At 37.5% G+C, this 23,569-nt stretch overlaps 1 protein-coding gene across 3 annotated transcripts; it reads right to left on the reverse strand.

Annotated features, from left to right (window-relative positions):
- Window positions 1–1,123: 1,123 nt before the first annotated feature.
- On the reverse strand, window positions 1,124–23,569 carry LOC117288616 (sia-alpha-2,3-Gal-beta-1,4-GlcNAc-R:alpha 2,8-sialyltransferase-like). Of its 3 annotated transcripts, none has more exons than XM_033769535.1 (5): window positions 23,290–23,569; window positions 22,556–22,793; window positions 4,575–4,706; window positions 2,428–2,988; window positions 1,124–2,122 (listed from the first exon to the last, which is right to left on the reverse strand). In XM_033769535.1, exons 1-5 carry the CDS (start codon window positions 23,366–23,368, stop codon window positions 1,831–1,833), a joined length of 1,302 nt encoding a protein of 433 aa, XP_033625426.1. In that variant the 5' UTR covers window positions 23,369–23,569; the 3' UTR covers window positions 1,124–1,830. The 3 variants fall into 3 exon arrangements, with proteins under 3 accessions (XP_033625426.1, XP_033625429.1, XP_033625427.1); XM_033769538.1 differs by having other exon boundaries at window positions 22,556–22,790; window positions 23,371–23,568; XM_033769536.1 differs by having other exon boundaries at window positions 22,556–22,790; window positions 23,290–23,568.

Genomic DNA, 23,569 nt, shown 5'->3' on the forward strand with positions numbered 1-23,569 from the left:
CAATCAGTAGAAAAGAAACACGACCGAATCGATCGTCTGTAATATCCTTTTTTTAGAGAAATATTTTAAACATGCGTTTAAACACCGACAAATTAATCAATTCAGTTGTTATATATCACTGTAGTGTGAATGTAAATCCAATGTAAATAAATTAGAAATTAAAAAACGTAGCTATAGTCTTGCCGGATGATCCAGAACGCCTTAATAACCGAATCCAGTAAATTTAACACCACATGATTTAATTGCTGGTTGATCAAGAACTTAAATTAGAGTAAGATATTTCATTTGTTTTCAGATAACAATCTGTCGAAGTTGTTTGAGATCAGTTTGAATAAAATAAATCAAGAATATAACTGATACTTTAACTCAGAGCATTGTGGTGTGATAATGTAGGCGTAAGACACTACTTCAAATGGTTCTTGTTCAAGGAAAAGTTTTGGCTTCGTTTGGTAACAACATTTAAATTTAATGACAATAACGTTTCCAAAAACTGCATGTATACTTTCCCTAAGGCTTATCATTATTTTGACGTAATGCTACTGCAAAGCTTCATTCAAAATTTAATCATTCACCTTTAATTTATACCCTTAATTGAATGAGCGATTTCAGCCATTCTTTTTTAGCTTTATTTTAAATACCTTTGGCATTTCTGTTTTCAAAAATAAATTAACGCCAATTCAAGAAGTTTAGCATGACTCCGTTTCTAGTGCCACGTATCCTTATGAAATATTAGCTCCGTCAGTCATCTTATAGACCTTTCCAATGTTGATAAACAAACCGCGCTGGTTGTGACGGCCGAATGATACCAACACATTCAGTTGTGTTAAATGATTTGGGTACTTTTTGTAACACAAAACACAATGTCCACAGATTTTTAATACACTAAACTTACACCGTTTGAAGGTAATGATAGTAGACAGCATACCTTAAAATATTAGTTGCTGAGGTGCTATATTTTTTGAGAAATGAGTAAAACAATGTCATGAAAATACGTTTGTACATGCTAAAATAATGTTCGTCTCATGATCACCGAGACGAAAATTATTTTCATGACATTGTTTTACTCATTTCTCAAAAACTACAGCGCCTCTCAGCAAGTAATATTTTAAGGGAAGCTTTCTACTATCATTATCTTCAAACTGTGTAAGTTTAATGTAAATCTGTGGACATTGTGTTTTTGTCATACGAAAAGTACATTGTCCCTTTAACAGATATTGTGAATTTTTTTTAAAATGTTCTGCAAGTTTTCCAAACCCAATACGTGTCAATAGAAAGGTCTATAATAGACCAATCACACATCCCGTTGTGGTAAAGGGAGATACCACCACGCCTCTACAGACTGGTACCGCGTGTACTTCAGTATGATAATGTGCGGTCCAATAGATCGTTTGGAGAACCACCCTGATTCTAGACTTGTTTCCATCGTGGCTTTAAGGCCCTTTACGAATCTACGGCTTCGGCTTCAGGCTCCGTATAACTCGTCTGAAGCCCTGAGCATACGCAGAGCCCGCGCATTTTTTCGTCGTAACAACCGCGGGGCCAAGCATAGCCTGAGCCGAATCCAAACCGAAGCCGTGGTTTCGAAAAGGGCTCAGTCCACCCGAAAGCCAATACATTCTTGCCTGAAACAGCGCCCTCTTGTGTAAAAACCTCTATCATTAGCCTTTAGATTGCGAGTTTGGGCGTTTGATATCAAATCTGCGTGAGAGTTTTGCGTGGTTGTTGCTGAATAACCACGATCTCAGACTTGAAATCAAGTCTACTCTGACTCGTAAATGAATACAACATCTCTTCAGCAATTTAGCATTCATTATTTGAATGTTGAAACCGTCATACATTCGGGCATTCACCAACATGTAGTTTTACAACTCCAGCCTTATGCAACTTCTTCAGATAAACAAATTCATCGGGTAGTTCATGATATCGCTTGTATCCATAGTCGAACTTTTTCCCCACACGATCCGACGGGTGGTCGTAGTGGTAAGGAATGGGTTTCCCGTTAAATTCTGGGAAAGGATAGAAACCGTACATGTGTATCTCGTCACAGAGGGCGCTCGCCATGTTGTACATTAACAGACCAGTGCTTATTCGTTCTTCATCTACGCCCTGTGAAGCCCAATAACTGTATATATAAAAAACAAAAGAATAGAGAGTGTTAGTCATTACAAACAGCTATTTGGAAAAATAGTACAAAATAACCCATAAATCTCTGCCTCACAAGGGTATCACTTCATCTGCAATTTGGCAAATTAATGTTTGAATTGCTGTCTTAGGGTCTAATAATGCAGAGGCTCATGCCACTAACTTGTGCAACTTGACCCAGGATATAATAAAAAATTTTTTTTTAATATTCTGAATTGTCCCTAATATTCTGAATTGTCCCTAACATTCAATATATCATTAACTGCTATCTCTACTTGTACTTACTCTGATATGTCTGGTAATACATTACCAGGAAATGCAAGTTGAACATTCTTAAGGTTCCCAAGATGCCTCTCAAAGAAGTCAAGTAAAGTTCTAATGGTAAAGGTTACGTACTGCCGATTAAAGACTGGTACCCAAAGCACGTATTTCCCATCATACTTCCTCAAGTCACTCTCGAATCGTGCCGATTCCTGCTTGTTGGAAAGTCTTTTATATTTTTCTATAATGCTGGGGTTAAAGGTCACAACATCCGTCCTCGTACCCACGTCCTTCTCGTAGCCTTCAACGCTAGCAAAATTGCACCTGATTACAAAATCCGAAGAGTCAATCTCGTTCCCACAGGTGCTGTTTTGTAGAACGCCACTGTTCCCGACCAGAGAACATTTCTTGAAATGCTGATTGTGGAATAGTAACCGCTTCGGCAGGAGTCGATGCAAACCCGGGGGTACGAGGTTGACGTTAAGTTTCTTTGACAAATAAAAACGTCGCAGCTGCCCAGTGGAGACGTCATCAGATGTCATGGTGATGACGTCATAAGGATTGAAGTACTGTTTCATGTCTTTTCTGAATCAGAGAGGACATAAGTATAAAAAGGATTAACTTTATGGATTATCACAAAATTATTGATATTCCAAATGATCTGAACACACATTAAGCCTACGATAAATTGTTATAAAAAAAATTGCAAGTTATGGAAGCCTTGTTTTGCTCGTCACAATTCATAAAAGGAAGTTCTAGTCTTTTAAAATTGTTGACCATTGAAATACAAAAATGAGAGAAACTTATCAAAACCAAGACAGCAAACAGAATACATAAAGTTTTAGTTTACTTAAGGTCATAATATCTACAGAGTTGTTTTTGTCAAGTGTTTTTGATTCTCCTTCAGTTTGTTCCCAACACGACTAAGCCAGGTTTCGCTCCCTTCACACGTCCCCTTTGCTTACTCTCTCATCGTGTAACTAATTCCCTCAAAGTTGTTGCAACAAAACTGATAAACTTGATTTACTGTTTGTAAGTGTTGGGTCTCAGGAACGCTACACCCTGGATTGAGAAGAGTAATTGCTGTCGGTTGTACCCATAATAAGTGCCAACAGTAAGGTACGCAGAGGACTAGGCCACATAAAAAAACATTGTTGCCGCTCCGCCCGACCGTTCAAAACCCCCTACCCCATTTTTTCTTTTTAATCATAAAAACAACCTTTTCAGCTGATATTTTTTCTAAAATGTACAGGTTTGAAAAGATGTTTAAAGAAGGTTTCTATTCATGTTGGCAAAGCAAGAACAATTCTTCAAATATTTTACTTGGGCTACACTGTGCTTAGTTGTTTGAAAAAGTTTATAGAAATGGTCATCTAGGAGTTAAATTTGTTTGACAAAACTACTGAAAACATCAAAAACACACAAACCCTCTATTTTGCAGTGATTGTAATGATTTCTTTATTCTTGATTTAATATTTGGCATGTCAACAAAACTTAAAAAAAAAAAAAAAAAAAACCTCCCTCCCCTAGTTGTAAATCAAGGTTATTCGTTATAAAACGTGGTTGCAAGTAAACATTGTCAATATTATGAACAAGAATGAAATTTTATATATTTTGAGTCAACTGGCACCGGTTTCATGAAATCGAAACCTATAACTTTAAACTTAAAGGGAAGGTACACGTTTGGTAATTACTCAGAACAAATGTTAACTAAAGTAACTAAAGTAACGTAGTTTTTGAGAAAGAGGTCATTTCTCACTAAAAAGTATTTTATTCTTATCTGAAAGCCCACAAATTCGTCCAACAAGGGTGTTTTTTCGTTCATAATTTTCTCGCAACTTTGATGACCGATTGGGCCCAAATTTTCACAGGCTTGTTATTTTATGGTTATGATGGGATACACCAAGTGAGAAGACTGGTCTTTGACAATTACCAAACGTGTACCTTCCCGTTAAGATGACGTCAAGAGTAAAATTGCAAACACGACTCTTATTTCAAATTGGTGAACAAGTTCACAGTGTCTGCATAAATCCTCTATTCCAATTTTCTTTTAACAATAAAAGTGAACTAAACACTGTAAGTTTGTTGATAAGTTTGTTGAGAGTAAATGGAATAAACTCCACACTCAAGAATTCTTTTTATATATACTGCCCCTTTAAATGGTACCTTACCTTGCTTGATCTGCCGCTTGTTTATTAAATAACCACGGAAGATTCAAGATGGCGTCTAGCTTCGCTTTGGCCGAATCATCGCGAGGATCATCATCATCATCATCATCTTCATCGTTATCTCCAGCTTCAAGTCTGAAAAATTAAGGCAAATAAACAAATTAATTATGTAAAAGTTAATAAGAGCGTGCGTTTCCATAAAGAAAAGATGAGTTTATGAAACCGTGTTTAATTCGGTGAAGGTGTAAACATGTTGTTTATTTGTTCAATCTACAACTGTTCGTGTATATGAGTTAAAAGTGAAGCGTCCTTAAAGAAAGCGTCCCGACAAAACGAGATGTTACGAATTTGAATCTTGGGTGATTAATAACACATTTGTAAATAACCTTCTTTTAACTGGCTATCGGGAGCCCTGATTACGAGCCCAATATGTATTATATCTGGATACTAAATCTTCAAAATATGCCTCATCCGACTTAACAAAAATAGTACGTCTTGACAACCGTGTACTTAATTTATACCAACAAAAATATAGGACAGTAATTTACACAAACTGTGTCTCTGTGTGTAGGGGGGGGGGGCTGATAATAATTTGGGGGGCTAATCATCCTTACTCGCTCGCAGCTAAGAGCTGAATTGCGAAGGACGCGGCTACAACGTGTTCGAGAAGCAGGCATTATTATTCATGGTTTATTTATTAAAACACTGCAATACAGCGGCTAAAAAGCCGAAATGCACAGTTTACAAAAAAGTCATTGAAAAACATTACTATTATATAGAAGAAAAAAAATATTAATGTATAAACTTAAAAAGAGCACAAAAACAATTTGATAAGATTAGAAAACCAAAAATCGCTCACTTAGAAAAACCAATATAGTTGTCATTAAAGTTACAGCAAGGGCGCATTCAGCTGCCAGCCACATCAACCCATTATGACCACGGAGCACAGCCAAGATCGAAAGTGTTTGATTTTTTTCCTGAGGGAGGAAAACCGGATAGTCTGGAAAACCCCTCGTGGCACAGCAGAGAACCAACGCACAACTCAACTCACATATGGCCCCGACCGGGAATCGAACCGGGGTCACCTTGGTGAGTGGCGAGCGCTTTACGCACAAGCCAACCGTGCCACCCGTTTAAATGAGGCCCTACTGGACGCCCAATATGCAAGATGTTTCATCTGATTTAAAGACCCTGGACACTAATGGTAATTGCCAGAGACAAATCTTGTCACTTGGTGTTTCTAACCATATGCATAAAATGACAAACCTGTGAAAATTTGAGCTCAGTTGATCGTCGAATTTGCGAGATAATAATGAAAGAAAAAACACCCTTGTCACACGAAGTTGTGTGCGTTTAGATGGTTGTTTCGATACCTCACATTCTAAATCTGAGGTAACGAAATCAAATTCGTGGAAAATTACTTGTTTTCTCGAAAACTATCACTTCAGAGGGAGCCGTTTCTCACAATGTTGTATACCATCGACCTCTCCCCATTACTCGTTACCAAGTAAGGTTTTAGGCTAATAACTATTTTGAGTAACTACTTATATGTGTCCACTGCCTTTAACAAAGTTACGTCCTAAAAATCTGGTCTTGATTTATACCAAGGTATGCATAACAAAACACTTAAAAACAGGTCAATAATAATAACACAAGCTGTGTACTATTTTTCTCTGTGTGTAGGAGGTCTTGAACATGAGGCCCTATAGCTAAATGCTAATCCTCAAAATCTGTTTCATCCAATTTATCAAGTAGATACTTCCTTTCGACCCTATACTTGATTTATACAGAGGCCAGCGTAACAAAACATCTAAAAACAGGGCAATAATTTACACAAGCTGTGTAATATTTACTATGTGTGTATAAGGCACCATGAGGCCTTAGCTGAACACTAAATCCCCCGAATCTGTTTCATATGATCTAACAAAAAGTTACGTTTTGGAAACCTTGCACTTGATTTATAACGAGGCCAGCGTAACAATACATCTACTATTGGGTAATAATTTACACAAGCTGTCTAATATTTTCTCTGCGTGTAGGGGGCCTTGAATATGAGACCCTTTAGCTGAACACTAGATCTTCAAAATAGTTGGTGTCCGATTTAACAAATAGTTACTTCTTGAAAACCTTGCACTTGATTTATACCAATGCGCAAGGCCAGCATAGCAAACTTCGTCAACTATCGCATGGTTTAGGCCTAGCTAGGTATATACCCCTTCTATCCATTTCTTTTCAGCACATTGCTGACCTTGTTTATACCTCAGTTTTCCATCAAGTATTAGTTCGTGACTTTCAGCTTCACTCGTTTCTCAAAGGGGTATTTGGGTTAAATGGCGGCCATGGTTATATGAGACACCATATGGGGTTGAGCGTGTGAGATCGATGCTGTAATTAGGTCACCATTACTATTTGGGTTAAGATTCCACAGTGCGTGAGTTTCATACACACGCAGAGAGTCCTTCAGTCCCCCTGTGGGTACGCAATTGAAAGATGATATTGGCGACATTTTGAACAATTATAAGAAAACGTGTGCCCATGACACTGGTGTGTGTATTTTTGGGTGATGGATTGATGACCATTAGATTTAGCACGTTCTTTCAATTTGGCAAGACGATGAAAGATTGTCTAGCCTTCTTGGACCATTAAGCCTGCGGTTCATACTTCTGCGAAAAATGACATCAACGCTCATTTTTCGCTGCGAATATTTCGCAGGAGTTGAACATTCGTCCGAATTATTCGTTGCGAATTTGTGGCACCAAAATTCGTATCGCAGGAAGTATTCTCAAGGAGAGCATGAACCGGACTTAAGGCTAAGTGGTGGGCCTTTATTTGTTGTTCCTCTAAGACCACATTATAATATTAGTAATTTCGTTAAAATCAACGTTAAAAAAAGAAAATTTGTCTTTACAGCAGTACTGTGCAAGCTCGATTCTGTTGTCTATTGTCAAAGCATCTGAAAGTTTGGGTCTGATAATCCTTTAGTTCTTCTTTCAAATGTCTGATGTAGATGGATTCACATGACGTCATTGACCGCCATCTTTGATGAAACGTGCACACGTGAAAGGCTTTCATTGGCTGAGAGTTGTGACGTGCACTTTTCCATGGTCTATCATCAAATATGGCGGTCAATGGCGCTATGCGCAGTCCATCTGTAGCATTGGTTTACATAAAGGGGCACCAAACAGTGTGTGTTTGGTGTCATTTTGACGCATTAAGAATCTGTTGCCCACCCCTAACGAATAGTGTATTTCTGTTCATTCAATCAGTCTAGACAACACTTAAGTCATGAGTATCACAATTACAGCATAATCCAAGTCTAGACCACACTTTAAGTATACACTTATATTGACACTTTACTGCTGTAGGGACGGGTGAGTACCGTCGCAGTACGAACTTAAAGTTAAGAGTGTGCAAAATTATGCAATCAATTCGGTGAAAGAGCTATATCAAGAAGGTCACAGAAGTAATTTTTATAACTTTTGTATATAAAGTTTTTGATAAATTTTGTTGATCAAGTTGTTGGTCATGACATGAATCCCTACTCACTGTGAATGAATATGTATGTAATAAATTTTACCTGAAGTTCCAGCGTCATTAGCTGTCAAGATTACAGAGCAATGTTTTCAGGAGAGTCGCGTTAATACGTTGCACATGCTAAAGTAATTTTCTATATCTCAAAAACTGCAGCACGCTAGCAAGTAATATTTTAAGGGAAGCTTTCTACTATCATTATTATGGACAAGGTTTTTTGTCGTATAAAAAGTACCCACTCTTTATAGGTTCAAATGAAAGCTTTCGGCTGAAGATGCACGAACAAAAGTAATGGTTCTGATAGAGAAACATAGAAACTAAAAACACAATAATTCATTATTTATATATAATTCAGTTCGTATGGCGGCAAGTCTCTACCCCGGAGACTTCAACCCCTTATTAAATTATGACAATAATTCCTGAGGCGAATTGAATTTATTTATTACTTGGTGGTTTCCATCGGACACTCTGCTGGATACCGCGGTGAGTTTCCTTTTTCACAAACGATGAATATTTAAGAAAAACACGAGATTTGATTCCCTTCAATATTTGTTAATTCCGATCGGTCGTGCCGTAGGCAACAGTCCATAAAACCGAAAAACGACACTTATAAACAGTCTATACCGTAGGGCCCACACAAACGATTGTAAAGTTAAAGGCACAGGACACCTTGGATAGTTGTCAGGTCCAGTATTCTCACTTTGTGTATCCCAACATGCATAAATAACAAACCTGTGAAAACTTGAACCCAGTTGGTCACCGAAGTTGCAAGAGAATAATGGAAGAAAAAAATACCACTGTTGCACAATAAATGTGTGTGCTTTTCAGATGCACAACAAAGACTTCAGGCATGAACTCTTTTAATATTTGAGTAAGAAATTACATGTTTCTCAAAAACTACTTAACTTCAGAGAGAGCCGTTCTCACAATGTGTTATACTATCAACTTGCTCGATACCAAGTAAGTTTTTATGCTATTGATTATTTTGAGTAACTACCAAATGTGTTGAACAAATTTCAATATTGGTATGCAGTATGCAATAGTAATTTGACATTATGCTAATATGGTCGATCACATCCACTCTCTCTTAAGTCCTAAAGTCACCCGATATTCTTAATTTATGTTATTATATATTTTATAATTACTACAAAAAACTGTTCCCTAGTACAGATGGGATTGGCTCAACCAAAGTAACTTATCAAGTAAGTTGCGTTTTAAGGACACTAATTTTTGGAATAATTATCAAAGGAAATATTCCCTGCTTGTATTATGTAAGACATTTTGCTTTTAAGGCATTTTGAGTCTGTATAATCGGACTCAAAAATCGTTTTATAATTTGAAGGAATGAAAACCGTCAGCCATTCGGAATAATATTCACAAATCAAACCTTAGCAAATTAGTTACGACGTGACCATGACCGCAGACACCCCACAGTGTTTCGGTTGTAGCGGTCAGACACTTAGACTTGTGGACAAGTCGTTAAATCGGCCCACGCGCTGAGATAGTGAACTGATGGCTCCCCGATTTCGACGCCTGAGCCAGTGATCTCGCGAGAGCACTATCTCAGCGCGTGGGGCCGATTTAACGACTTGTCCACAAGTCTATCAGACACTAGGCTTAGGGTTGACCACACTGCCAACGGGCAGAGTCTATCGAATAACTTCCTCCACTTCAAATTGTAATCTTCCTAAACATGGTAGCAATTTCTGAAAAACTAGGGCAGGTCAGGAAATTCAACATTGGGTGTAGTAGTCTTTTCTCAAGGCCTTCGTGACTTTGACAACTTTATAGAGCCGCTATATCCACGCGACGGGAAGGGGAGACCACGCACCGAGTGGCGCAGCCACTCGACTCCCGTGCGTGGTCTCCCCTTCCAATTGCCACTTGGGATAACGGCTCTCATCAATGCTGTCCAAGGTACGAGGCCTTGAGAAAAGGCTACATTGGAAGAAGCATCAGCTGAGATCTACATTCAAATCAAGATTCAAGTATTGTACACGTCGCTAACAAAATTTGATCCCGTTTGGCAAACCGCGAGACTTGGACACAACGATGTTTGGCCTGAGGCTACCTTAGCTGTAGCACCTTTAAGGTCAAAGGTAATACAAGTCAAGCATTCTCAAGTGCATTCAACAGTTTAAGGTTCGTATGACCTACTTTCAGACAATCTGAAAAGCATATCTCTCGGGGATTCAAGCCTTCAATCGCGACCTTCCCGATTTCGAGGTACAAACAACTCGTCACAATAATGACGTGTATTTTATGTCCTTGATGTACATGTATAATATACTTGTATGTTAAGTTTTCAGTGCAATAACTATATAGCACATTCGAAGGATAGTACACGGACTATTCTCATTGAATTTGAGTTCAGTTGCAAATCTTAGGGGTGCCAACTGAACTCAAATTCCATAATTTAAAGAATCACTCAAAGTAAAAAAGGAAAAAAAGAAAAGAAAGGGAGACGCCATTCCTTGCGGCCACGGCGTCACCAGTCCGGTATTTAAGTCAGTGATACCAGACAGTCAGTACCTCTTCACCTTATCTGTAATTCATCTAGCCTATAGCAATATCACTAAAGGCACTGGACACGTTTCGTAAATACTCAACTTTATTGTTAGCATAACAACTTACTTGGTAAGAAACGACTCCCTTAACGTAGTTTTTGAGAATGAGGTAATTTCTCACTAGAATATTTGAATCTGAAAAAAAGAGTTCAGGCCATGGGTCCTTTTCAGGTATCAGAAGCACACACATTGGGCAACAAGGATGTTTTTTCTTTCTTTCATTATTTTCCTACAACTTCGACGACCAATACCGAGTCAAATTTTCACAGGTTTGTTATTTTATGCGTATGTTGAGACAATAACCAAACGTGTCCAGTGCCTTTAAATTACTGGTAGTAGATCGTACAGGATTCGTCTTATAATAAGAGAAGACATCAAGGCATTCGTTTCCCCCAATGCCCAGTATATTGGCTTATGGTCCAAGTCCTTCATAGAAATGTTTCTGTTTGACGAACTGTAATACCAAGGCACGTTTTTAAAACAAAGTTGATATCTATTTTTGAAGTAGTTTCTCAAACTGCATCATATCTTTAAGTTTAATATGTACAGGAATTCCGCGTAAAGACGGCGCTGCTGCTCTTTAATTCAGCAACAATGTTTTTCATCTGATTTCCCTAAACATTATGACTCGTTGGAACCTGTAATTTGATTTGATAGTTAATAATTAGCAAGAGGAAAAAACGCGTGAAGAGAAAATAAACGAGTTCACACCATGGGGTGATTGGATTAACTTAATAAAAACATGAACAGAAGTTTCCCAACGGGCACTTTTGAAAGATTTTGTTTACATACCGTTTTGATGTATGGTTTTCGTACCCTACTTCAGTATGTGAAATGTAGCCTGGTATTTAAATGTCATGACATGGTTGTCTCTATTCCATCGGGTAATGTGGGGAAAATCTATTAATCAATTGTTAGATTCACTTGAGACTAACAATGACCTGACATCAAAGTACAACTTGATAAAATGAAAACAAAGAGACTACATTTTATCCTGATAATAATTCACTCTTGCATTAGTTTGATTTTAAATCATTAGTTTGACTTTAACCCCCCCCCCCCCCCCATTTAAAGTGAACAGTTTTATAAACATCTCCGCTTTTGTGTGTTATAGATTGAATGCCATTTTAATTATTGTTTTACTCCAGTTTTCTAATTATAAAACTATTCATGTAATTCTGTTGCTGGTAGCGAATTGATTAGATTTGTGATAAACCATTGAATTTAATTGAATTGATATTGAATTGATTTGATGGTACTCATTCCAATCGTATTAAACGCACTGGACACTATTGGTATTATTTAAAATAGTTGTAAGCATAAAAACTTACTTGGTAACGAACAACGGAGATCTGTTAATAGCATAAAACATTGTGAGAAACGGCTCCCTCTGAGTAACGTAGTTTTGGAGTTGAGGTAATTTATCGCCCAAAATATAGACGTCAGGCCTTAAGCCTTTTTATTTGGCATCTGAAAGTACACCATATGTGTGCAACAAGGATGTTTTTTCCTTTACTATTCTCTTGCAACTTCGATGGCCAATTATTGAGTCCAATATTTTTCACAGATTTGTTATTTTATGCACATTATGTTGGGATACACTAAGTGAGACTACTGGTTTTTGACAACTACACAATGGGTCCTTTAAAAAATCTGGTTTCATCATCAATATTAAAGGATTCAAATTACATTTCCTTGTACATGTCTAGACAATGTTTTATATAATTATGACAAAGTGTATTTTGTGGGCAACCAGGGGGCACCAACGTCAACCAAGAATCTGTCTATTGTGTTCTAGAGTAATGAAACGCCAGATGTTTGGACGACAATAACCTCTGGGCAATTCGTTCAGAACACGGTAGCTGTCTGTTGTCAGTCAGCAACCTTTGTTCGTGCCAACAACAATCAAAATGTGAAAGAAATTTCTGTATTTCACAAGATAGCTCACTAGAAAAAAAACATGACAAAAAAAACCCAATAACCACAACAGGACATTATATTATTGAAGAACATCAATGAAAACCCCGAATCATTTTCCACATTGTTTGAAAAGCTGATTATACTTCCACACTAGTAATAGTATACTTTTAGCATGTAATGTGTTGGAATAGCTGATACTTCCATTATATTACTATGATAATATAGGATGTTTTGGAATAGCTGATATATTATCACCTTAACTATGATGTGTTGGAGAAGCTAATGCGTCCATATGTTGTTATTAATAGCTGATACCTCCATTGGCCTATAATGATATACCCCCTTTTACAACCATGATGTGTTAAAATAGTCGCTACTTCCATTACACTATTATCACCCATGATGTTATTGATGATTGATTGGCTATAATTATAGGCTTACAACATTCATTACTCTTTAGTTAATGATCCATGGATGCTATGCTTAGGTGGATTTGAGCAAAACTTTAATAATATACCTTTTCATTTGTAAAATAAAGAAACACAATTCGTCATCACTATCAACGTAAACTGTAGAGTTTATGATTTCCAATGACATTTATGTTCAGCAAGCGCACACTGATCTGAATTTTATGGAAACGACTTAAAAGGACGAAAAATTATAAAATAGATTGATATCAAATGTAATCTTAGCATTCATTTTTCTGTACAGTGATTCAGGGATAAAGTGTGGTGTTTAACATTAATAATGGTATATAAAATATGCTTATAAAACGCCTTGCATCCATGTTTAGACCCCAAGAAGCTGTACAGATTAAAACAGTACAAAACAAGAGGAGGAAATCCTCAAAGAGCCGAAGCATGGACCAGCCAATAATGAAAACAACACCACGAAGGTTAAACAAGTTATGAAAGGAACCCCACAAATGAAACATTTTGTTTCAAGGAACATTACAGAATTGGTGAAAAAAAATTGTCTAAGACCACGATTATGATGATGTATGTAGAAAACATCCCTTAAAATATTTCTCTCTGAATTCTTAGTTACATCCAAACCAACTCATCTATAAACCCAAAACCACAACACCCTGGACGAGCCATTCTTATTCACAATACCATGATTCTATACGGCATGTTTGTTCCCCATATCTCATGTCCCAAATTTGTCATATTTGACGAGAAATATATACAAGATGTAAAATGTACGTAAACAAAAATTGTATATATATTTTTTTAAACACAACACACCAAGAATTGTTCTGGACAGTGATTCATGGAGTCAAGTGCGGTGAATTGCCAGCGGGTAGTGACCTGTCGCCTTAAACCCACCCACTTCAAACTGTGCAAGACATAATTACCCTATAGTAGGCGGTGTTTCCATTGACTTGGGGTAAAAAGAACCGAAACATTAATGTGAGTATTCTTAGAAACCTTCACCTTTGACAAACGATTTCAAAGAAACTTGGAACATTAAAATGATTTGAAACCCCTAGTTATGTGTCTTTCGCACGGTATAATCTCAAGCTCAATGTTATACACAGAATGGCAATTCATACGATTACAAGACAAGAAAGACACAGGGTCAGAAGGAAATGTCTAGAATTCCCTAGCTTTGATGCCAATATGACGTAAGAAATGGTCTCGAAATGCTACTAGATACTTTGATATTTTGTACAAGCGTGCTAAGTTCTCTACAAAGGCAGTGGACACTATTGGTAATTACTCAAAATAATTATTAGCATAAACCTTACTTGGTGACGAGTAATGTGGAGAGGTTGGTAGTGTAAAACATTGTGAGAAACGGCTCCCTCTGAAGTGACGTAGTTTTCGAGAAAGAAGTAATTTTCCCACGAATTTGATTTCGAGACCTAAAGTTTAGAATGTGAGGTCTCGAAATCAAGCATCTGAAAGCACACAACTTCGCGTGACAAGGGTGTTTTTTTCTAGCATAGTTATCTCGCAACGCCGACGACCCAACGAGCTCAAATTTTCACAGGTTTGTTATTTTATGCATATGTTGAGATACACCAAGTAAGAAGACTGGTCGTCGACAATTACCAAAAGTGTCAATTGTCTTTAAAGGAACACGTTGCCTTAGATCGGACGAGTTGGTCTATAAAAAGCGTTTGTAACCGTTTGTTAGGAAATGCATGGTTAGAAAGATGTTTTAAAAGTAGAATATAATGATCCACATAAATTTGCCTCGAAATTGCACGGACTAACACGGTCGGCCATTTATGGGAGCCCTATTATGCATTCTTTGTTTTTCCTTTCATTATTCTCAATATCGATGACCAATTCAGTCCAATTTTCAAAGTTTATTTAAATTTTATGCATATATTATGTTGGGATACACCAAGTGAGAACAAACAATACTACATTCTTTGGCACAATGTCTCAATTTGACGTTCGTTACCGACAGTGAAACCATTGATATCCTCAAGAAATAGTTTGAGGTTTTGATGAGCAACATTAATGTGGACATCAACACCTTTAAAAGAATATCTGGTATGTCAATGACGTCAGTACATAATAGGAAGTTTCCTTGTGACGTCACGTCAGTTAGATCGATCAAGGACAACATAGTTTACCAATGAGTGCTTGTTCACGCGTAGGAATTCGGCCAAGGTTCTTACATAGTAAATGGAGCACAACTGTGGCTGTGGCACACAGGTATCAATATTTTCTAGCCTTCAAGAAAGTTTCTGCAAGAAGGGTCGAAACGTCAGAATAGTAACTATTGTTTATATACACAGTATCCCGATTTCCGAAAACCCCCAAAACATTTTAATCAAATGTTATACTTGGAACTTACTAAAGACAAACTTCCTGTCGAAATTGGGAGTCATTTACTAAAGGTAAATTGCCTTCGCTCCAATTTTAAAACTTATTCTTGTCTTACAAGGAAGTGCTTGTTTCAATAGACTAATCTCTCTCTCAAAAAACACAACTCCCCCTCCCCCTCCCCCCAAAATCACACACATCACGGACGGTTCGAATCAGTACAGAACACATGGGTACACACTAAACTACGGTGTAGCAGACTTTATCAAAACCACCATTAAAGAAGTAAACGAAACAAACTTCCTCGTACAACTTAAAAAATAAGACATACAAACTTGACCTTGGGTTGTTTAATGCTACACAAACATTATTATCATTCCACGTCTCCAAGAATTAACCGTCTAGGCTAGGCTCCAAGAACTAAACGTCTACCCCGCCTGCTGCCCCCCCCCCACCCCCGCCAACTTAATAGACATCGAACCTTGAGCAAAACCTTGAACAACGTTTCATTTAGAACTTCAAGTCGAAACAGTCATCTTGTTTATTTTTTATACAGTTAGTCATTTTTTTTTTTTTTTTTTTTTTTTTTACAGTTGCGGAGAAACTCATTTTGTTTTGGTTGGATGTGCTTGTATTTTGGGAAGTTTGGGGGGGGGGGGTGATTTGGTACAGCCTCACCCAAATCGTAGCCCCCCCCCCCCCCCCCCCCCTCAAACGATTACTATTTTAGTTACATTTCCGTCGTTTTTATTTAATAAAAAAAATGTATTTGGGAATATGGCCTTTACTTCATTCACCAAAGCTGAAATGAAGTTTCCTTAAAAGATCGTTCATGGTTTTACCCATTAGTTATATCTGCTGATCATAATTGGGCAACCTTGTCACTCCCAGTGTGCTACCGTTATATATCAGTAATGTTACTTGAGATTTCTCTCCCCCCTTGGGTGTGGTCCTGCTTGTCGTTTTGTGCGATACAAGACTGTAAAGCCTGGCAAAAAGAACCAAATTTAACACTGCCTATTATAATAGGCATATAAAGGCATACAAAGGCACCGGACATTGTTGGTCATAACTCAAAATAATTGTTAGCATACAAATTTTACTTGGTAACGAGCAATGGGGAGATGTTAAGGGTTTTAACATTGTGAGAAACGGTTTCCTCTGAAGTAACGTAGTTTTTTGAAAAAGAAGTATTTTCTTATAATACCCAGCAAAGACTTCAGGCTTGAAGCCTGTGTATGCGTCTGAAAGCACACGCGTTTAGAGCAACATGGGTGTTTTTTCTTTTATTGATCTCTTGCAACTTCAATGACCAATTGAGTCAAAATGTTCACAGATTTAGTTTGTCATGCATATGTTGGGATAAACCAATTGGGAAAAGTGGTCTTTGTCAACACACCAAAGGTGTCCAGTACAACGAAACATATAAAAGCATGCAGCGACTGAATACAAACTTACTCCAACAACTATAAAGGGTATTTGATCATGAGGACAACTTTTGAACATTGTCCCTAAAAATGAAGATAGTAAATAGACTAAGACTGATAGTTAAAGGCAGTGGACACTATTCTCAAAATAATTGTTATCATAAAACCTTACTTGGTAACGAGTAATGGGGAGAGGTTGACAGTATAAAACATTCTTAGAAACGGTTCCCTATGAAGTAACGTAGTTTTTGAGAAAGTAGTTATTTTCCACGAAATTGATTTCGATACCTCAGATTTAGAATTTGAAGTCTCGAAATCAAGCATCTTAAAGCACACAACTTCGTGTGACAAGGGTGTATTGTCTTTCACAGTTATCTCGCAACTCCGACGACCAATCGAGCTCAAATTTGCACAGGTTTGTTATTTTATGCATATGTTGAGATACACCAAGTGAGAAGACTGGTCTTTGACAATTACCAGTAGTGTACAGTGTCTTTAATAGACTGTATATGAGACCCATACGATGAGACGAACTCGATTTAAAAAGGGTCAAACAGTTGGGCTAGTTTACTGGCCCTAGAGCCTTTCCCATCCTATTTCTAGCCATAAAGGCGTTTTCTGTTTTTGATTTCGGTCAAACAAGGTTCTGTGGTAATTTGAGACGTCCGGCAAATTTACAGACATGTCTAAATCACTTATAATATAACATTGTCTGTATCATCTTTGGTGTTGATAATAATTTTGACATGATTTGTGAATTGATAACACCTCTGAAGGCATGTGTCAACTTGTTATCAACGTCTTTCGTTATATTATACTTCGTCGATATTTTTACTCTTTATTAATCTGGGCCAAAGTTCATTGAGCTACTTTGGCATAAAATATTGTTTACGAATATTCTGCTTAGCAGAAATGAGGAGGATACTGGTCACAAATTGTACACGTGACATAGCAGCTTGCTTGGTAATCTAATTATTCTGGTAAGCATAATTTGTGTGTGCTTAGCTTCTTTTTGTGCAGTTAAATGAAATTGGGCAAAGCTCAGAGAATGTTTTTGTACTAATACAGTAAACTTGATCTCTTAGTAAATATTGTAGTGTAGTTAAACACAGTAATTGAAAATACACAGTCTCTTATAATTGTTACTTTCAAAAATCCTAGCAAGGATTAAGAAATCGTTATAAACAGTTCCCGATTGAAGGCTGGTGTGCCTTTTGTTCAAAACAACATCTACAAAAACATGACAAAATCAAATTTCAGGGTACGCGTTCGCTCTCCTTCCCAAAATATGTGTCATTTTACTTGAAAAACAGCTGAAGATATTTTCTGTTAATACAGCTGTGTAGTTTGATCTGTGAGACCTCAACCCAACCTGACCTGAGCCCTAAGGGCTTGTTCCTTCAGTGATCCACTCGGGATCTCAGATGATTTTGCAGGATTTAACGAGCAAAGTCAGCAGATGAGAAAAGCTTTAGGCAACGAGTCTTGTTATGAATGCAGAATCTCGAGTATGGGTTTTGTCTTTATCTCGATGCTTTCAAGAGCAGTATTTTAAGTATCGTTTTTTTTTTTGCTGCAGGGTTCGGGGTGTGCGCTCAAAGCAAGTCGATGGTTAAATGGATTGTACACCTTTGGTGCGTAAAACAAAAAATATGACAGTTTTGAATCAATTGGTCATCGGAGTTGCAACAGAATTGCGAAAGAAAAAACATCCTTGTTGCAAAACTGAACAAATGCCCGTGTGTAGAAAGGAGTCATTAAAAAAGGTCTTGCAACCCTCTGCATATACTGGACCATGACTGTCACCAGTGTCAGTCATCGCAACCTACTTCGTTCTGTTTGAACAACTTTTGATGACCTCATTGGGGTTTATGGAAAAACATTTCCACTCCAGGTAATTAAATCCAATCGTAGTTATTGCATTGAAAAGTATTCAGGTGCTCTCGACACTTGTTTCCGTTTCCAAATTGAAAGATGGGGTCTGAAGACATTGGGTTACAGGGGATTCCTGAATTTCTGTTGAAGCATGAACTTGAAGCAACAAAATCAAGGATGTTGCCAAGGACTAAAATGAAGGTGTTATGTTGATACATCATCAGTGCTTGAGGGGTTGAAGCTAGATGACAGCACTAGTTTCTGCAAACGCATGCCTGCATTCCAAAACATAGGTCTCGGGAAATGTGTCATACGATTTACGCGTGAAACTATTTCCTGAAAAGATGTTTGGGATAAGAGGCTGTTCTGATTTCGGTCCTTGCTCCTCGGTCCGATATAGCCATGCGATCATTCCATGAAGGTTAATCGAAGACGTTTTTAGTGGATTCAATTTCGAGGTATATTTAGTTCCACTGAATGCTTTCTGGTTGAAACTCCAAATCCAACCTAGATGTTTAAACGATTCATCCTTTATTAAATTTAATTATTATCGCCCTTTAAAACAAAGATTGCATTTACAAGTGCAACACAAATTCTCAATTAAAAAATCAGACGTTTTTAGAATGACAAATCTTGTAACATCCAGCAAATAATAGACCATTTTACTTAATAAAAGCATCCTGAAATAAAGGCACTAAGTCGACGTTTCGAAAAGGTATATCGCCCATCTCATTATAAGATGTAACAAATATATAAAGCAAAAGGAGCCTGACTAGCTTTCGGGAATGAGGAAAACAAAGCGTCCAACCTTGGGAACTTCCTACCACTAGAATTTTTTTTTATTTTTTAAATGTATACCTGCATAGTCAACGTTAAATCCATTATAAACCACACGTTACACATACAAGCGGACATAAGTAATTCATCAAGCATGTTATAAATGGTAACCGCTGACCGCTGATATTGTTCCAAGAACTTAAAGGCACTGGACACCTTTGATAATTATCAAAGAAACGTGTTCTCACTTGGTGTGTCCCAACAAAACATATGCCTTAAATAACAAGCCTGTGAACATTTGGACTCAATTGGTCATCGAAGTTGCAAGGTGGCATAAATTTGTGTGCTTTCTGATACCTAACAAAGACTTGAAGTCTTTTGTCAAACTCAAATGTTTTAATGAGAAACTACCTTTTTCTCAAAAACTAGGTTGCTCCAGAGGGAGTCGCGTTTCTCACAATGTTGTATACTAACTTTGCTACTAATACATGAACGTTTTTATGCTGAATTATGAGTAATTAGTAAAAATGTCCATGCCTTTAAAGCCATTATACACTTTCGGTACAGAAAAAAAAAGTTCACAGATTTACAAATATATTACAGGGTTTACAGAAGGTAATGGTGAAAGACTTCTATTGAAATATTATTCCATGAAATGCTTTACTTTTTGAGAAAAAAATTAACACATTATCAATTCTCGATAGCGAGAATTACGGGAATTACGGATTTATTTTAAACACATGTCATGAAATGGCGAAACGTGCGGAAACAAGAGTGGGTTTTCCCGTTTTTTCTCCCGACTCCGATGGCCGATTGAGTCTAAATTTTCACAGGTTTGTTATTTTATATATAAGTTGTGATACACGAAGTGTGGGACCGTTTGGACAATACTGTTTACCGAAAGTGTATGATGGCTTTAACCATGTACTGATGCACAATACAGAAAGCTGCCAGTTTCTAGGTCACTCGGTAATTGAAACAACCTACAAAGCCTAACTTTACAACAAACGAGTTATTTTATGGAAAAGGTGAATACGCGGTGACCTATATAAAAACAAGCAATAACCTTGAACTTTAAGACGTGGAGTCGAAAGTGAAGAACAACAAAATAGAAAACTGGGACAAAGGTAGGCCTATAGAACTTCTCTGCTGGAAATGTGTTTAAACAGCTACCTGAGCGGAATGTTTTCAACAGAAATGGTATTTTTACTTGTTTATAGTGCACTTGTTCACCATTTTAATGTAATTTTGATATGTGTACACTTCTGAACTTTTCGTAATTATCGAGTAAAAAATCAGGCCCCTACCTAAAGGTTTTTTGAAAAACTAAAAACACTTCTGCTGTTGAGAACGGGCGTCAAAGGACAATGCCGCTGACGTCATTTGTGGGAGTTTGCTTTGTTATACATCCACGCTGCAACAAAGCGGCTTTATCTACTTAAAACGTTTGAGAGTGATTACGTAACGGGGCTTTTCGCAAATCTCGCAGAAAAGCTCTGGACAAGGGTATAGAAAATGATTGTTTTTTTACACAATTGAAACCTATTTATAATCATATGACTCGATTTCCTTATTCATCGAAAACATTTTAAGTGGAATTCAGCAAAGTTCACGACTTGACATTTTCGTTCAAGTCGATTTCACAAAACTCTAGGACTAAGGACGAGTCCCAACACTGCACTGTAGCATGCAGACCTTAAGAATAATCCTAAGTTAGGACGAGTTACTCGTCCTAACTCGAGATAAGACGAGTCATAACTCTTTGTGAAATTGACGGCTGGTTTATTAAGACAAGATCGGACGTAGACGTTCAAGAAAACAAAAACATACACAAAATCAGTTACAGAACCACTTAGACTGTTTTTTTTGCGAGGGGTGATCATTTTGTTCTTCAGAGAACATCAATTGGTAAAAGACGATGTCAAGGAGCTGAGACATTTTGTAAAATGAGGCCACTATTCCCATTTAAAAACTTCAAAGGCAATATGTATATCTGTTTATACTTTCGTCCTGTTTTTACGGCAACACACCTTATCTCTTTACTTGCCTTTCTCAAAACTTATTACTATTTTGTTTACATCTATATGTATTTTTTTGAGTTAGGATGTTTTGGCATGGAAGAGCCGAGCTAACTCTACATTGACCTGTTCGTAACCCATGCATGTCAATGGACGCCACTGAACTACACCTGTTTACATGCAAACAGGTAGATTAACGTAATCTCATATCCGATTAGACGTGTATACAAATTGATGTAATTATTAAAAATGTCAACAATTTAGTTGTGATTTCCAGTGAGACGAACAATGTTAGCTGACTAACTCAAACCAGCACAGGCTGGATTGACCATAGGATTGATCTTTATAAACGTATACGTATTTTGTAAACATATTCTCATTGTGCGACACACAACCTCCACCATAACGATATCCAAACGGCAGATCCGGCAATTGTCTCTACTCGATTGAGAGGAAGAACAATACCTCAAAACGACACATCCCCTTCCAATGAATACCAGACGCTTGGTTTTGGTCGAGTCTACAGAGTTTCACCTATTGTTACAAAACTAAACTCATAACAAAGACAGACAATGCCACGCCCACATATGCTACCCAAAACAACGTCTGATGAATGGTTATTAAAAGATCACGACATTATCACGGACGTAAGACAACGGAGCTAGAAACGAGGTGACTTTTCTTTAGTTTGGTTTTACCTATACACCGATGTGTGTTAGCACTGTATACCGACTCGGTACTTTCCCGAGTCCTGTGCAAAACAATACAGGCATATTATTATTACTCGGGTGGGATTCGAGCCCACGACCTTTGCAAATCTACAAAAGTGTTTAACCAACTAGACCACTGAGATTGCCCGATAGCTAGAGGAAGTTCGAATTCTATTATTTTCTGACATTTTTTGTTCATACACTTTTGCGAAAACAGTAGAAAAAGAAAAAAAGAAAAAGAAAAAACAAAAAAACAAAAAAACACAGACCCCATTTGTTGGTTGACAGTGCCATAGAGCAAGGTACTTGCTTAATGATTGAATGGCAACTAATCCAAACTTTAAAATAGTTATAAAAAACCCAGAAGTATCAATACCTTTCATTTTCTTGATGCCTTAATCCCGTGGTCACGTGAGACTGAAACTCCTCATAAGCTTGTTGTAATTGATCAAGATGAACACTCTGTGGTGATGTATGTAAGACAATTCCAAGACACACAGTAACTCCTATCATAAACAACAGCAGCAGTTTCTTACAAGACCTTCTCAGCCGTCGAACGAGCATCTTGGAACCGAAGATGTTGTGTGTGTCATCAGCTGCTAAGTGTTTCTCTGTTGAGGAACCAGTTGGATTCAATGAGAGAGAAGGGTCTTCTTGGATCATGAGTATGTCTTTAAGACTTGAGATGTTTAAGACTTGAGATGTTTAAAGCTGACTAAATCTTGAATGTTTAAAGCTGACTAAATCTTGAAACATCTTGAGACTTTTTAAGAGGACTCTTATCAGTGTCTAGCTTACCTCCCATCGTAGCATGGCTGAATGCATAGTCTGGAAATGTCTACTATTTTTAGGAGGTGTTAGTGGGCGAAGCAATTGCCACCTCAGTAAGTTTCAACCATGACAAGCCAACCACAACGTCTGGCTGCCACATTCACTAATTACTAATAACGAGCAAGGAGACTGAAACTACGTGACCTTGGCTGGTTTGGTTTGAGCGTCTCTTTAAGTAACAACAAATATTGAGCAAAGAGTAAACATATCACTTAGGTTTTCTAATCCTTCAGGAATCTAGATTACATCGATGACTGAGTGTAATCGTATCAAACATACCAATCATTGGAAAGCTAGCATCGTCAACCACATCTGATTGCACAGTAAGTTTAGGCGAGGAGTGTAGTTGTATATCCATACCGTAGTTGTGTTATAAAGTAATTCCATTAACTCCTTGCTTGATATACTCCTCGATATCCACATCTTATACACAGTGTAGGATCTTGACCTACACCTGAGAGCGCGGTGTATAGTGGGAGGAGCCACGCCAGGCTCTTGTACGCAGAGTCGGGGGTTGCAGGAACGTGACTGGTCCGCCAAACGACCGTGACACGCACAA

The sequence above is a fragment of the Asterias rubens genome, chromosome 3, assembly GCF_902459465.1.
Source record: "Asterias rubens chromosome 3, eAstRub1.3, whole genome shotgun sequence".
NCBI classification, from domain to species: Eukaryota; Metazoa; Echinodermata; class Asteroidea; order Forcipulatida; family Asteriidae; genus Asterias; species Asterias rubens.